We start from the raw sequence: 15064 nt of genomic DNA on the forward strand, positions 1-15064 counted from the left end.
CATTACTTAGGATTACTTAGGGAACTTGAACGGTTTTGTTTCGAGCCTATCAAATTCTTGAGGGTCATTAAGGTTGTATATAACTTGTATACCAGTAGTCAAGGATTTTTTTTTTTTTAACAAATCGGCCGTCTCCCACCGAGGCAGGGTGACCCAAAAAGAAAGAAAATCCCCAAAAGGAAAATACTTTCATCATTCAACACTTTCACCTCCACTTTAAATTCCTAAAAAACAATTAAAGTAAATTCTGTGTATATACACTGACAAACACACATTTTCATGTCTATAAACAACATACTATGTATGCACTGTGCCTAAGGTAGGGGAAGTAATGTTTGACAGGAATGACAGCTCCAATTCACTGGATCAAAAGCCCTTCACCAGCATTAAAGCTTCTTGACTCATGAAATCAAAATGACACGAGTGGAAACAAACCATACCACAAGTGGGGTTTGAACCCGCGATCAGAGTCACAAAACTCAGACCGTCGCATTAACCACTGGGCCAGCTAGCTACAATAACCTTCCTATGGTGTAGAAATATACCTAGTTGGATGAATCTTATTGTAGCTAGCTGGTCTAGTGGCTAACGTGATGGTCTGGAGTTTTGTGACTCTGATCACAGGTTCAAACTCCACCTGTGGTATGGTTTATTAAAACTTCCTACTTTGAAGAGAGTTCTTTGAAAAAATAAATGAAACAGGTCCAGGCAAATGCTTATCCAAAGGTAGAGAGAGTCGTATTTTACTCTTCCTCTGACAAGAATCTTCCTCAGTGATGTGTCATTAGCAAAGTTCAGTACTGAGACGACCTCGTAGTACCTCAGCTACATCACATCTTACCAGGAGATATCAGAAACACTGCTGGGACAAGTGTAGAGGTCGGCAACTTAACATCACATCTTACCAGGAGATATTAGAAACACTGCTGGGACAAGTGTAGAGGTCGGCAACTTAACATCACATCTTGCCAGGAGATATTAGAAACACTGCTGGGACAAGTTTAGAGGTCGGCAACTTAACATCACATCTTACCAGGAGATATCAGAAACACTACTGGAACAAGTGTAGAGGTCGGCAACTTAACATCACATCTTACCAGGAGATATCAGAAACACTACTGGAACAAGTGTAGAGGTCGGCAACTTAACATCACATCTTACCAGGAGATATCAGAAACACTACTGGAACAAGTGTAGAGGTCAGCAACTTAACATCACATCTTACCAGGAGATATCAGAAACACTACTGGAACAAGTGTAGAGGTCGGCAACTTAACATCACATCTTACCAGGAGATATCACAAAAACTGCCGGAACAAGTGTAGAAGTCTTCAAGAGGAAACTGGGCATCTTCACCAGGTGGCAGATCAATCAGGCTGGGATGGATATGTGGATCAGCAGACCAGCAGCAGCAACAACCTGGTGGACCAGGTTACCACCAGATAAGCCTAGCCAAAAAACTTTCAAAACTCATCGAAGGTATATCATAGGTCCCTCCCCCTCAATACCATGAAGGTAGTACTGGCTCTTACACTTTCCTTCCAAATCCCATTAGGGTAATGATACTCCTTTTTTACAAATATAATATAATATAAGAACTAATGAAATCATGATATATCAATAATCCTGTAAAAACAAAGCTGAAAACCAGCTCTAGTTTCATTGCAAGAGCAAGTCGAAACTTATATCAGTGTTTCAACTGGATAATAATTTCATACAGCACTTCAGTTTTCTAGTAACAGAATCCTGACAAAATGGTAAGTAAAAATATTTAGTTGTTTCTAATCCCTAGAGCTTGTTCCAGTTCAGCTCGTTTCTGCTGAATCTTAGAATAGAAGTAGCGGTTGACAGCTTCGTGAGTCCAGGGTTGATAGTAGTATTGCGCTCGTCGTTCTTCCTCTGGATTACCAACAACGTCAGTCATGGTTTTCAAGTCACGATTCTGGAAAGTAAAAATGTTACTTTGCTTGACTGACTGCCAACCTTCAAAGACTGTAATAATGTTGGTAGAATTACCCACATGTTAGGTAAAAGGAAGCAAGGGGCTAGTACCCCTTCTCCTGCACACACTACTAAATTTAACAAGAGAAACTTTCATGTTTTTTTTTAGGTCACCCTGCCTAGGTGGGATGTGGCTGGTTCATTGAAAGAATGAATTAAAATTTTACCGCTAAATAAGCAATTTTTTTTTTCAACAAGTCGGCCGTCTCCCACCGAGGAAGGGTGACCCAAAAAAGAAAATACTTTCATCATCATTCAACACTTTCACCACACTCACACACAATCACTGTTTTTGCAGAGGTGCTCAGAACACAACAGTTTAGAAGCATATACGTATAAAGATACACAACATATCCCTCCAAACTGCTAATGTCCCGAACCCCTCCTTTAGAGTGCAGGCATTGTACTTCCCATTTCCAGGACTCAAGTCCGACTATATAAAAATAACCGGTTTCCCTGAATCCCTTCACTAAATATTACCCTGCTCACACTCCAACAGATCGTCAGGTCCCAAATACCATTCGTCTCCATTCACTCCTATCGAACACACTCATGCACGCCTGCTGGAATGTCTAGTTTTAAGCAATCTGTGAGTGTTAGCATTAGTCTACTAAAATGTATATGCATGTTAGTGGCTTTCTCTGTGCTTAACAGTATTCCTTTTTTTTTAACACATCGGCCGTTTCCCATCAAGGCCGGGCGACCCAAAAAGAAAAAACAAATTTCATCATCATTCAACACTTTCACCATCATTCCTACATAATCACCGTCTTTGCAGAGGCACTCGGATACAATAGTACACTATACAAAAAATAAAGCTGTTAATTGTTAAAAAACAAGGGCAGTAGTAATCTGCTCATTTAACCCTTAAACGGTCCAAACAGATCGACGTTCAAATTCGTAGTGATCCAAAAGTAGATCTACTTTTTTTTTTACACATTTTCAAATATAACAAAAAAAAAAAATGTAGATAAAAGTTTTTTTTACACATTTTCAAATGTAAAACAAAAAAAAAGATTTACATTTTTTACATACTTTCAGATGTTGAAAAAACGTATATATACGTTTGGACCGTTTAAGGGTTAACAATAATGATGGGATCCTGGAGAGAAAGGGATCACCACTCATGACCCAGTGGATGAAAATATACTGAGCATAGTACCTGGAGCACTCTACCTCCTTTTATTTTTCTACCTCTCTTTCTCCTACCCGTGGCCTACTCTTGTGTAAATATCGGTTCCCTTACCTTCATGTGTGACTATTTAATGATCAACGTCAGACCGAAATGTCACAATGAGTTTCTTTTTACGTGCGGGTTATTTGTGTATTGTGTCCTAAGTTTGTAACTCGATGGTATGCTGATTCTTTCCTGCTCTACAATATTCTCAAAGATTTCATTAAGCTATGATCTTTTCACTAACATTAATACAAAAGCAAACAACCTAACTTCAGTTCTGAATTTCCTAATTTACTTTATACTTTTGTTATCTGCAATTGATTCTATCATTCACTGTCCCAGCAGGTAGGCTTCAGACAAGGCCTCCTAAACTAGAGGAATTTTTTTTTCAACGTGCTGGTTATCTCTCACTGAGGCAGGGCAATCGGAAAAAGAAACACTTTCACCATTTATACTATCACTGTCTTGCCAGAGGTATGTAGACAACAGTTTACATGGATCTCTAAAGAACAAAGTACAGGCAAAGTACTTCCCACCATCAGGACTCGAGTCCGGCTAACCGGAAATATTTTGCCGAGAAAAAATTATACAACCGACAAGCTATATTAAAAAGATACTATGGCAGAACAGACACCATTGTGGATGTTTCACTTGGAGACCAAGCTTTTTAAGCCTACAGAGTAGTACAGTGGACCCCCGCTTAACCATCACCTCCAAATGCGACTAATTATGTAAGTGTATTTATGTAAGTGCGTTTGTACGTGTATGTTTGGGGGTCTGAAATGGACTAATCTACTTCACAATATTCCTTATGGGAATAAATTCAGTCAGTACTTGCACCTGAACATAATTCTGGAGTGAAAAAATATCGTTAACCGGGGGTCCACTGTATACTTCTCTTCATTTATTCAGATTTCCTATGATAAATATATTCACCACTCTGTATAGTCTAAGGACAAAAACATTCTAAGTAATGTGTGTACTGTATACGCATTTTTAAGGGATAGCTTTATTGCTCACTTAATACATGACAGTGTAAACACGTTATCAGGCTTTTATGTGTATATTTGAAAGTTAAAAAAAAAAAAAAAGGGGGGAAATGTTTCACTTTACAGCAGTAGCCTGGAACCTAACCTGCTGTATAAGTGAGGCCCACCTGTAACAATGTATAGGTCCTGTGTGTGGGTTATTTGTGTACTGTTCCAGTTCTGGTATTTTTTATTCTTTAAATTGCCTTAATAAAGGTTTACAATGTGCAATAGTGCCTTCATATCAAGAGCTATTAAGAAATACAGAGAAGATAACCAAATACAGTGGACCCCCGCATAACGATCACCTCCGAATGCGACCAATTATGTAAGTGTATTTATGTAAGTGCGTTTGTACGTGTATGTTTGGGGGTCTGAAATGGACTAATCTACTTCACAATATTCCTTATGGGAACAAATTTGGTCAGTACTGGCACCTGAACATACTTCTGGAGTGAAAAAATATCGTTAACCGGGGGTCCACTGTACTACTAATTTAAGTATAACTCAAAGATTTACCACAGAAAAGACAAGAAATCCATTTGACAGGTATCATTTCACAATAATGGCAGGACAGTATGGTAGCACAGTACCTCCTTGGATGGTTGCTGCATACCAACCAACTCTTGTTTCATATCATACAGGGCTGTGAAAAATACTGTCGTCATACTGACAAGATGTATAAAAAATACACTTGTATGTACAGTTCCAGACATTTATTAGAGGAAACTTTTTGCCACAAATGGCATGATGTTATTTTATTTTTTTTATTATTATCACACTGGCCGATTCCCACCAAGGCAGGGTGGCCCGAAAAAGAAAAACTTTCACCATCATTCACTCCATCACTGTCTTGCCAGAAGGGTGCTTTACACTACAGTTTTTAAACTGCAACATTAACACCCCTCCTTCATGATGTTACCTCTAATAATGTCCAGAACTGTACATGAATTACCTTTTCCACATATAGGGCAATAGTACAGTACCTCCTTGGATGGCTGATATATACCAACCTACTATTGATGTATACCACTCTACTGTGTTTCATCAGAGAAAAGAGTAGCACAGTACCTCCTTGGATGGCTGATATATACCAACCTACTATTGATGTATACCACTCTACTGTGTTTCATCAGAGAAAAGAGTAGCACAGTACCTCCTTGGATGGTTGATACATACCAACCTACTATTGATGTATACCACTCTATTGTGTTTCATCAGAGAAAACAGTAGCACAGTACCTCCTTGGATGGCTGATATCTACTAACTTGTTGCCTGGTAAAATTACTGACAATGTTAAGTAAAAGGACACAGATGCAACCAATGTGACCTTTTTTACTATAATGGCTTGACAGTTCCTGGAGAGTGAAACGTTGCCACATTAAACGTCCTTTTTACCTAATTTATTACCTCTCTTAAGCTCAACACTAACTGAAATGCCTTGTAATCCTTACTAGCAATCTCTCATTTTTCCAAACAGAAATTGTAAAAGGCACTCACCTGGGATATCAGCCATTTCTGAATGAACTGCTGTGGATCCTTGGCAAACGAGAGGTAGAACTCGCGATTAGTTTTGAGGGAATTGATAGTTTCCACTGTCTCGTGGATCTTGGTGTCTAGCGTCTGGATATCTTGCTGGGAGTTGGTACTCAGTAGGAAATTGTTCATTTGGGTCTGTTTACGTCAAGACGGGAAATACATAATGTGAATCAATTTTAAATGTGTAAAAAAATGGGAGCATCCTGTTTTAGTCTCATACTATTTGCTTTATTCTGATAAATGCACAGCTACTTACATTTTGATTTTTTTTTTTAAGTTTCTTAATGATCCCTAAATATTAAAATTAACCAATAATAAGCTTTGTGTTAGTTAAGTGCTGTACTACTGTACTTTGTGTTACAGTTTTCAAGTACAGTGGACCCCCGGTTTACGATCAGCTCCCAATGCGACCAATTATGTAAGTGTATTTATGTAAGTGCGTTTGTACGTGTATGTTTGGGGGTCTGAAATGGACTAATCTAATTCACAATATTCCTTATGGGAACAAATTCGGTCAGTACTGGCACCTGAACATACTTCTGGAATGAAATAATATTGTAAACCGGGGGTCCACTGTACTATATTACTATACAAGTTTGTGATGATGCTACACTCCTATTCTTTATTTCTAACATAACCCTTAGAAACATTCTGAATACTGTACTTTCAATTAGCAACTTCCACACTAACTTTTACTTTTCACATTATTCCATTCCTTATATTATTTGTAAATACTGTACCACTTCCTAGTAATGCAAACTAAATCATGTTCTGATAGCATCAATTTCATCCAATCCTCAATGAAATACCTAAAGCTGTGATTCACAATTAGATTTAGCCTGTAAACGGCCCAAACATATACAGTGGACCCCCGGTTTATGATATTATTTCATTCCATTAGTATGTTCAGGTGCCAGTACTGACCGAATTTGTTCCCATAAGGAATATTGTGAATTAGATTAGTCCATTTCAGACCCCCAAACATACACATACAAACGCACTTACATAAATACACTTACATAATTGGTCGCATTGGGAGCTGATCGTAAACCGGGGGTCCACTGTATATACGTTTTTTCAGCATTTGAAAGTAAGTAAAAAAAACAGATCATCTTCTTGTTTTTTTACATTTGAAAATGTGTAAAAAACTTTGATCTACTTTTTTTGTTATATTTGAAAATATGTAAAAAAAAACATAGATCTACTTTTGTAGCGCTACACATGTGAACATAGATCTGCTTGGACCTTTTACGGGTTAAAGATATTACAAGACTTAAATTTGTATAAAGTGGTAGAACAATAAACTACTACTTCTCTTATTTAGTATTTTCTACAGGAGAAGGGGTTACTAGACCATTGCTCCCGGCATTTTTAGTCGCCTCGTACGGCAGGCATGGTTTATGGAGGAAAGATTCTTTTCCACTTCCCCATGGAGAATAGAGGAAATAAAATGAATAAGAACTATTTAGAAAAAAGAAGAAAAACCTAGATGTGTGTATGTATATATATATATATATGCATGTGCGTGTCTGCGTAGTGTGACCTAAAAATGTAAGTAGCAAGACATACCTGTTATCCAGCGTGATTATGAGACAGGAAAAAGAACACCAGCAATCCTACCATCATTTAAAACAATTACAGGTTTTTGTTTACACTCAGTTGGCAGGACGGTAGTACCTCCCTGGGTGGTTGTTGTCTACCAACCTACTACCACAGGATGGTAGTACCTCCCTGGGTGGTTGTTGTCTACCAACCTACTACCACAGGATGGTAGTACCTCCCTGGGTGGTTGTTGTCTACCAACCTACTACCACAGGATGGTAGTACCTCCCTGGGTGGTTGCTGTCTACCAACCTACTACCACAGGATGGTAGTACCTCCCTGGGTGGTTGTTGTATACCAACCTACTACCACAGGATGGTAGTACCTCCCTGGGTGGTTGCTGTCTACCAACCTACTACCACAGGATGGTAGTACCTCCCTGGGTGGTTGTTGTCTACCAACCTACTACCACAGGATGGTAGTACCTCCCTGGGTGGTTGTTGTCTACCAACCTACTACCACAGGATGGTAGTACCTCCCTGGGTGGTTGTTGTCTACCAACCTACTACCACAGGATGGTAGTACCTCCCTGGGTGGTTGTTGTCTACCAACCTACTACCACAGGATGGTAGTACCTCCCTGGGTGGTTGCTGTCTACCAACCTACTACCACAGGATGGTAGTACCTCCCTGGGTGGTTGTTGTCTACCAACCTACTACCACAGGATGGTAGTACCTCCCTGGGTGGTTGCTGTCTACCAACCTACTACCACAGGATGGTAGTACCTCCCTGGGTGGTTGTTGTCTATCAACCTACTACCACAGGATGGTAGTACCTCCCTGGGTGGTTGTTGTCTACCAACCTACTACCACAGGATGGTAGTACCTCCCTGGGTGGTTGTTGTCTACCAACCTACTACCACAGGATGGTAGTACCTCCCTGGGTGGTTGCTGTCTACCAACCTACTACCACAGGATGGTAGTACCTCCCTGGGTGGTTGTTTTCTACCAACCTACTACCACAGGATGGTAGTACCTCCCTGGGTGGTTGTTGTCTACCAGCCTACTACCACAGGATGGTAGTACCTCCCTGGGTGGTTGTTTTCTACCAACCTACTACCACAGGATGGTAGTACCTCCCTGGGTGGTTGTTGTCTACCAACCTACTACCACAGGATGGTAGTACCTCCCTGGGTGGTTGTTGTCTACCAGCCTACTACCACAGGATGGTAGTACCTCCCTGGGTGGTTGTTTTCTACCAACCTACTACCACAGGATGGTAGTACCTCCCTGGGTGGTTGTTGTCTACCAACCTACTACCACAGGATGGTAGTACCTCCCTGGGTGGTTGTTGTCTACCAACCTACTACCACAGGATGGTAGTACCTCCCTGGGTGGTTGTTGTCTACCAACCTACTACCACAGGATGGTAGTACCTCCCTGGGTGGTTGTTGTCTACCAACCTACTACCACAGGATGGTAGTACCTCCCTGGGTGGTTGTTGTCTACCAACCTACTACCACAGGATGGTAGTACCTCCCTGGGTGGTTGTTGTCTACCAACCTACTACCACAGGATGGTAGTACCTCCCTGGGTGGTTGTTGTCTACCAACCTACTACCACAGGATGGTAGTACCTCCCTGGGTGGTTGCTGTCTACCAACCTACCACCACAGGATGGTAGTACCTCCCTGGGTGGTTGTTGTCTACCAACCTACTACCACAGGATGGTAGTACCTCCCTGGGTGGTTGTTGTTCTACCAACCTACTACCACAGGATGGTAGTACCTCCCTGGGTGGTTGCTGTCTACCAACCTACTACCACAGGATGGTAGTACCTCCCTGGGTGGTTGCTGTCTACTAATAGAACAATATTTGCAAATGTCTACCTGATTTTCTGGACTATTTCCTGCTTACCACTAAAATTAGACTATTTTGACTAAAAATCCATTGCTTTATAGTCAAAATATCTATCTCTTCAATTTTATAGTACTTTTTATATCTAGATTTTTTTTAAAATAGTTAATCATCAACTCCCACACTTTTTTTTTTTAAGACTGGCAGTCTCCCACCAAGGCAGGGTGACTCAAAAGAGAAACTTTCACCATCATTCATGCTATCACTGTCTTGCCAGAGGCATGTAGATTTAACAGTTTAGATATCCTTCTAAACAGCAAGTATCTCCACCCTCCTTCAGAGTGCATGCACTCTACTTTCCACCTCCAGGACTCAAGTCTGGCTAACTGGTTTCCCTGTAACCCTTCACAAAATACAGCAGAATCCTCATATCCATGGAGGTGGTTTCCAAGGTTTCAGTTACCCATGGTTTACCTTGATCTGAAAATAACACTTAATTTTGCTTAATAATTCCCTGCAGATATAGGGGAACTACTGCATTATCTTCCTCACACTCCAACAGCTCATCAAGTCCCAAAAACCATTTGTCTCCACTCACTCCTAATACGCTCACACATGCCTAGTGTATGTCGAAACCCCTTGATACACAAAACCTTCTTTACCCCCTCACTCTGTCTATATTACTATATTCACAAAGCTTAAATTTGGATAAAATTGTCGAGTAATACAGCCTCTCCTCACTTAGCGATGTACTTGTTTACCGACCACTCGAATTTACGACCCTCTCTCCAACCAGTAAACTAAATAATGTATATCAGAGCTGATTTCCTCCATTCTGTTTATTACAATATACCAGGAATGTTATAAATGGTGCAAAGGTAACATTAAAACAACAACAGATTGCTTGGACAAACCCCCTACCATTATAGTATACTCTTCACTTACCGACAAATTCGTTTAGCGACGTAGTCTTAGGGACGGAACTCCATCATTAAGTGAGGAGAGGCTGTATTTAGGTATGCATACTGATCAGACAGCCTGTCATAAGTCTGAGTCGTTGGTATACGAGTCCGACACCAAGTGAAAAGAAGCTGCATTTGCAGATGCCTACCTTGAGATTATCATCAACTTCCACATCTATATCATAACACGATGTCTTCTTCTGGTCTGCCCCCTCGACAGATATGGTATGATTGATAATGATGGGATCTGGAGGAAACAGCAACTGGTTCAGTCTCCCAGGGATTTCTGCAAATTTCATGCGAGGGACACCAAAGATCTGAAAGGTATTACCTGATATGACCATCGTTTGTAAATAATGTTGGGAGTAAGGGGCTAGTAACCTCTCCTCCTGTATAAATTACTAAAACATAAGCCTTATAGTTTTTTGGGGCACCCTGCCTCAGTGAGAGATGGCCGGAATGCCCCCCCCCCAAAAAAAAGGACAGTGGACCCCCGCTTAACGATCACCTCCAAATGCGACCAATTATGTAAGTGTATTTATGTAAGTGCATTTGTACGTGTATGTTTGGGGGTCTGAAATGGACTAATCTAATTCACAATATTCCTTATGGGAACAAATTCGGTCAGTACTGGTACCTGAACATACTTCTGGAATGAAAAAAGATCGTTAATCGGGGGTCCACTGTAATTATAAAGAAGAAAATCAATTAATAAAAAAAATGAACTAAACGTTATATCAGTAGAGGAAATACAGCATTTCATTGACAGTTTAAAATGTTAGTCAGACTCTAATTACAAGCTAATACAACACAACTTCATTGCTTTTCTGCAATATACAACATGTAATTTACATTAATAAAATATTGTTATGCACAAAAGAAAGCCATTAACATGCAGCTTATTTTAGGCAGGTTATGCCTAATGCTTACAGACTACTAAAGACCAGACATAGGTTAATGTAGGCCATTTACAAATCCCACTGGACTTTGTAAATGGTCCAAGGCCGACCGAAACATTGCCGTAGCTTCTCTCTCCTATGTGCGGGTTGTGTAGCAAGTTTTCAGGGCTCATATACATAAAGAACTGAGATGATTTATATCACTAATTACTACTGCGTCTGAATTTTATTGTTCAAATTTAATCCATCAGGCAGTCTGAAAAGGATTTTTTTTTTTTATGTTTGGATAATCAGGGTCTAGAATATCTTCGTAACTTTGGAAATATAAAACAAAAAATGTCGAGAGCAAAAAGGCACAATACCATGAGTGGAACAACAGACAAATAACCTGCAAACGACAGACAAACGTATGACATTTCAGTCAGGGGGCCAAAGACTGTTGAACTGCCTCCCAGTATACATAAGGGGGATTACCAATAGACCCCTGACTGTCTTCAAGAAGTTGCTGGAAGAACATCCAAAGACAGTACCTGACCAGCTGGGCTGTAGTTCCTACATCAGTCTGCATGCAGCCAACAGTTACAGCCTGGTTGATCAGACGCTGGTCACAGACTGGGCTGTGAAGGTATTGATCCCCAAAACCCTCTCTAGGTATACTTAGACCATTAACTAGTTGCTATAAGCTTTTCTTCTAAATGCAGGTTACTTGTGTATAAAAAAGTCAGCAATACAGTGCATTTAGCCTTTGTTCTTCTGTTAAGGTTTTAAACTTTTGAGGATCGGAACTCCTGATCTTCTAACTAACACACACACACACACACACTAACACACACACACACACTAACACACACACACACACTAACACACACACACACACACACACACACAAACACACACACACACAAACACACACTAACACAAACACACACAAAAAAAAAAAAAAAAAAAACAACAAAAAAAAAAAAAAAAAAACACAAAAAAAAAAAAAAAAAGTACAGAAGCTTTTTCTGAAGGTAATAAACCCAAAAGTATGAAATTTGATGGAAAACTTATGGAATTATGCTCTCACAAACTTAGCGGTTTTAGCGATGTTCGGGCATTGGCAATTTCACCCACTTTGAGCTCTTCTCGACCAGTTCCATCATTACAGTTAACCAAACTCATTGTTATTTTGCTAGTCTTGTTCCTAACCTAACAACAGAGAAATCGTTTATCTACCTATTTCAATTACCCAATAAAGTGATCAAGAAATAGATAATTCGGCCAATTTTACATATACATAAAACTCAAAAACTGACAATTTAAAAATAGGTCCAGAATAAATGACATGGATATTCCTAGCACTAAAAACAACATATCCTCTGTTAATTAATCACGTCAACAGGCCTCTCCTATATTAAGCTTGCTTTCCAGTTTGAATTTTTTTTTTTTTTTTTTCAACAAGTCGGCCGTCTCCCACCGAGGCAGGGTGACCCAAAAAAGAAAGAAAATCCCCAAAAAGAAAATACTTTCATCATCATTCAACACTTTCACCACACTCGCACATTATCACTGTTTTTGCAGAGGTGCTCAGAATACAACAGTCTAGAAGCATACACATAAAGATACACAACATATCCCTCCAAACTGCCAATATCCCAAACCCCTCCTTTAAAGTGCAGGCATTGTACTTCCCATTTCCAGGACTCAAGTCCGACTATATGAAAATAACCGGTTTCCCTGAATCCCTTCACTAAATATTACCCTGCTCACACTCCAACAGATCGTCAGGTCCCAAGTACCATTCGTCTCCATTCACTCCTATCTAACACGCTCACGCACGCTTGCTGGAAGTCCAAGCCCCTTACCCACAAAACCTCCTTTACCCCCTCTCTCCAACCCTTTCGAGGACGACCCCTACCCCGCCTTCCTTCCCCTATAGATTTATATGCTTTCCATGTCATTCTACTTTGATCCATTCTCTCTAAATGACCAAACCACCTCAACAACCCCTCTTCTGCCCTCTGACTAATACTTTTATTAACTCCACACCTTCTCCTAATTTCCACACTCCGAATTTTCTGCATAATATTTACACCACACATTGCCCTTAAACAGGACATCTCCACTGCCTCCAACCGTCTCCTCGCTGCTGCATTTACCACCCAAGCTTCACACCCATATAAGAGTGTTGGTACTACTATACTTTCATACATTCCCTTCTTTGCCTCCATAGATAACGTTTTTTGACTCCACATATACCTCAACGCACCACTCACCTTTTTTCCCTCATCAATTCTATGATTAACCTCATCCTTCATAAATCCATCCGCCGACACGTCAACTCCCAAGTATCTGAAAACATTCACTTCTTCCATACTCCTCCTTCCCAATTTGATATCCAATTTTTCTTTATCTAAATCATTTGACACCCTCATCACCTTACTCTTTTCTATGTTCACTTTCAACTTTCTACCTTTACACACATTCCCAAACTCATCCACTAACCTTTGCAATTTTTCTTTAGAATCTCCCATAAGCACAGTATCATCAGCAAAAAGTAACTGCATTACTCTAATAACTGTATAAATAATGGGGGAGATGTTGTGTATCTTTTTATGTATATGCTTCTAAACTGTTGTGTTCTGAGCACCTCTGCAAAAACAGTGATTATGTGTGAGTCAGGTGAAAGTGTTGAATGACGATTAAAGTATTTTCTTTTTGGGGATTTTCTTTCTTTTTAGGGCACCCTGCCTCGGTGGGAGACAGCCGACTTGTTAAAAAAAAAAAAAAAAGTCAGTGCATTTGTGAACATGTATTAAACTGACCAGCTGGATGCATACTGGACGAATGACATAATTTGTGTACTCTGGAATATCAGCAAAAATCAATCTTTGAGCTCAATTTCAAGCTACCTTCAGTCCTAACCCTCCCTACCTTGGTTTATCCTGGGTGTCTAACCCTCTGGGATAAAAAAAAATCCAGACAAATCTTACCTTATCACAATTCAAATTATTTCCTAACTAATTCTAACAGAATAAGACAAACCTGCTCCAGGTACTTGTCACAGTTGATGTATTCTCTCTCGTGACTGTCTTGCAACTTGTGGGTTTTAATATACTGCCACAGAGCAGTAATAATGACAGGGCGTGTCTGCGTGTGCACTCCCAAGAGGCGAGCCAGACGTGGATCCAGCTTGAATTGATGTGGTTGATAATCCAACAACAGTAGGATGGTGCAGCGGACGTTTTTATCACCAGGTCGTTTTACCTGTCAAAGAAAGTGTCAAAAATACACATGATAAATATTTACATTATGCAGACACTCTTCATGACTCAAGAAATCGTAATGACACGATTGCAAATAAACCATACCCCCGGCCGGGATTGAACCCGCGGTCATAGAGTCTCAAAACTCCAGCCCGTCGCGTTAGCCACTAGACCAGCTAGCCACAATAAGATTCATCCAACTAGGTATATTTCTACGTCATGTTGACGGCAGTGAAGGGACTTGAGCTAGAGTTCGTCACGGCCACGCTAGCTGGAGATTCGTCTGTAAAAACTTGCATTTGTGGTCACAGAGGTGCCTGTGCTAACTTTCCTATGGTGTAGAAATATACCTAGTTGGATGAATCTTATTGTGGCTAGCTGGTCTAGTGGCTAACGTGACGGGCTGGAGTTTTGAGACTCTATGACCGCGGGTTCAATCCCGGCCGGGGGTATGGTTTTTCAGACACTCTTCACTTAACGACCTATCTGTTTAATGACCTTGTGGACTTATGATCAGCTCTCCGACCAGTTGGTACTGTACGCTGTATAAGAACTTTGATCATGGGAACTTGCTAACGTGCTTTGTTTAGATGTGGAGGATACTGAATAATTAGTGGAATATCAAGGGAGAGTAACTAACAAAGATTGAATAGAGTTGGAAGCACAGCAGCACTTGGAAGAGGAAGAGGAGGAAAGAATGGAAGTAAGAAAGAAGTTCACAGTAAAGGGGTTAGCTGGTGTGTTCTTGAAAGTGAATGCAGAACAGAACTCAGTTGTTAAGTGAGGAGTACCTGTATATACAGTGGACCCCCA

General features: G+C 40.3%; 1 protein-coding gene across 3 annotated transcripts in view; it reads right to left on the reverse strand.

The window, feature by feature from the left end:
- Window positions 1-1590: 1590 nt before the first annotated feature.
- Bap60 (Brahma-associated protein 60) overlaps window positions 1591-15064 on the reverse strand; it is a 74795-nt gene continuing 61321 nt past the window's right edge. For all 3 annotated transcript variants that reach the window (XM_070105133.1, XM_070105132.1, XM_070105131.1), the window contains exons 7-10: window positions 14031-14252; window positions 10254-10421; window positions 5707-5880; window positions 1591-1942 (exon numbers count right to left, since the gene is read on the reverse strand). In XM_070105133.1, the coding sequence (XP_069961234.1) occupies window positions 1772-1942; window positions 5707-5880; window positions 10254-10421; window positions 14031-14252 (735 nt within the window). In that variant the 3' untranslated portion in view covers window positions 1591-1771. The remainder of the gene's footprint in view (window positions 1943-5706; window positions 5881-10253; window positions 10422-14030; window positions 14253-15064) is intronic.

The sequence above is a fragment of the Cherax quadricarinatus genome, chromosome 97, assembly GCF_038502225.1.
Source record: "Cherax quadricarinatus isolate ZL_2023a chromosome 97, ASM3850222v1, whole genome shotgun sequence".
In the NCBI taxonomy this organism is placed as follows: domain Eukaryota; kingdom Metazoa; phylum Arthropoda; class Malacostraca; order Decapoda; family Parastacidae; genus Cherax; species Cherax quadricarinatus.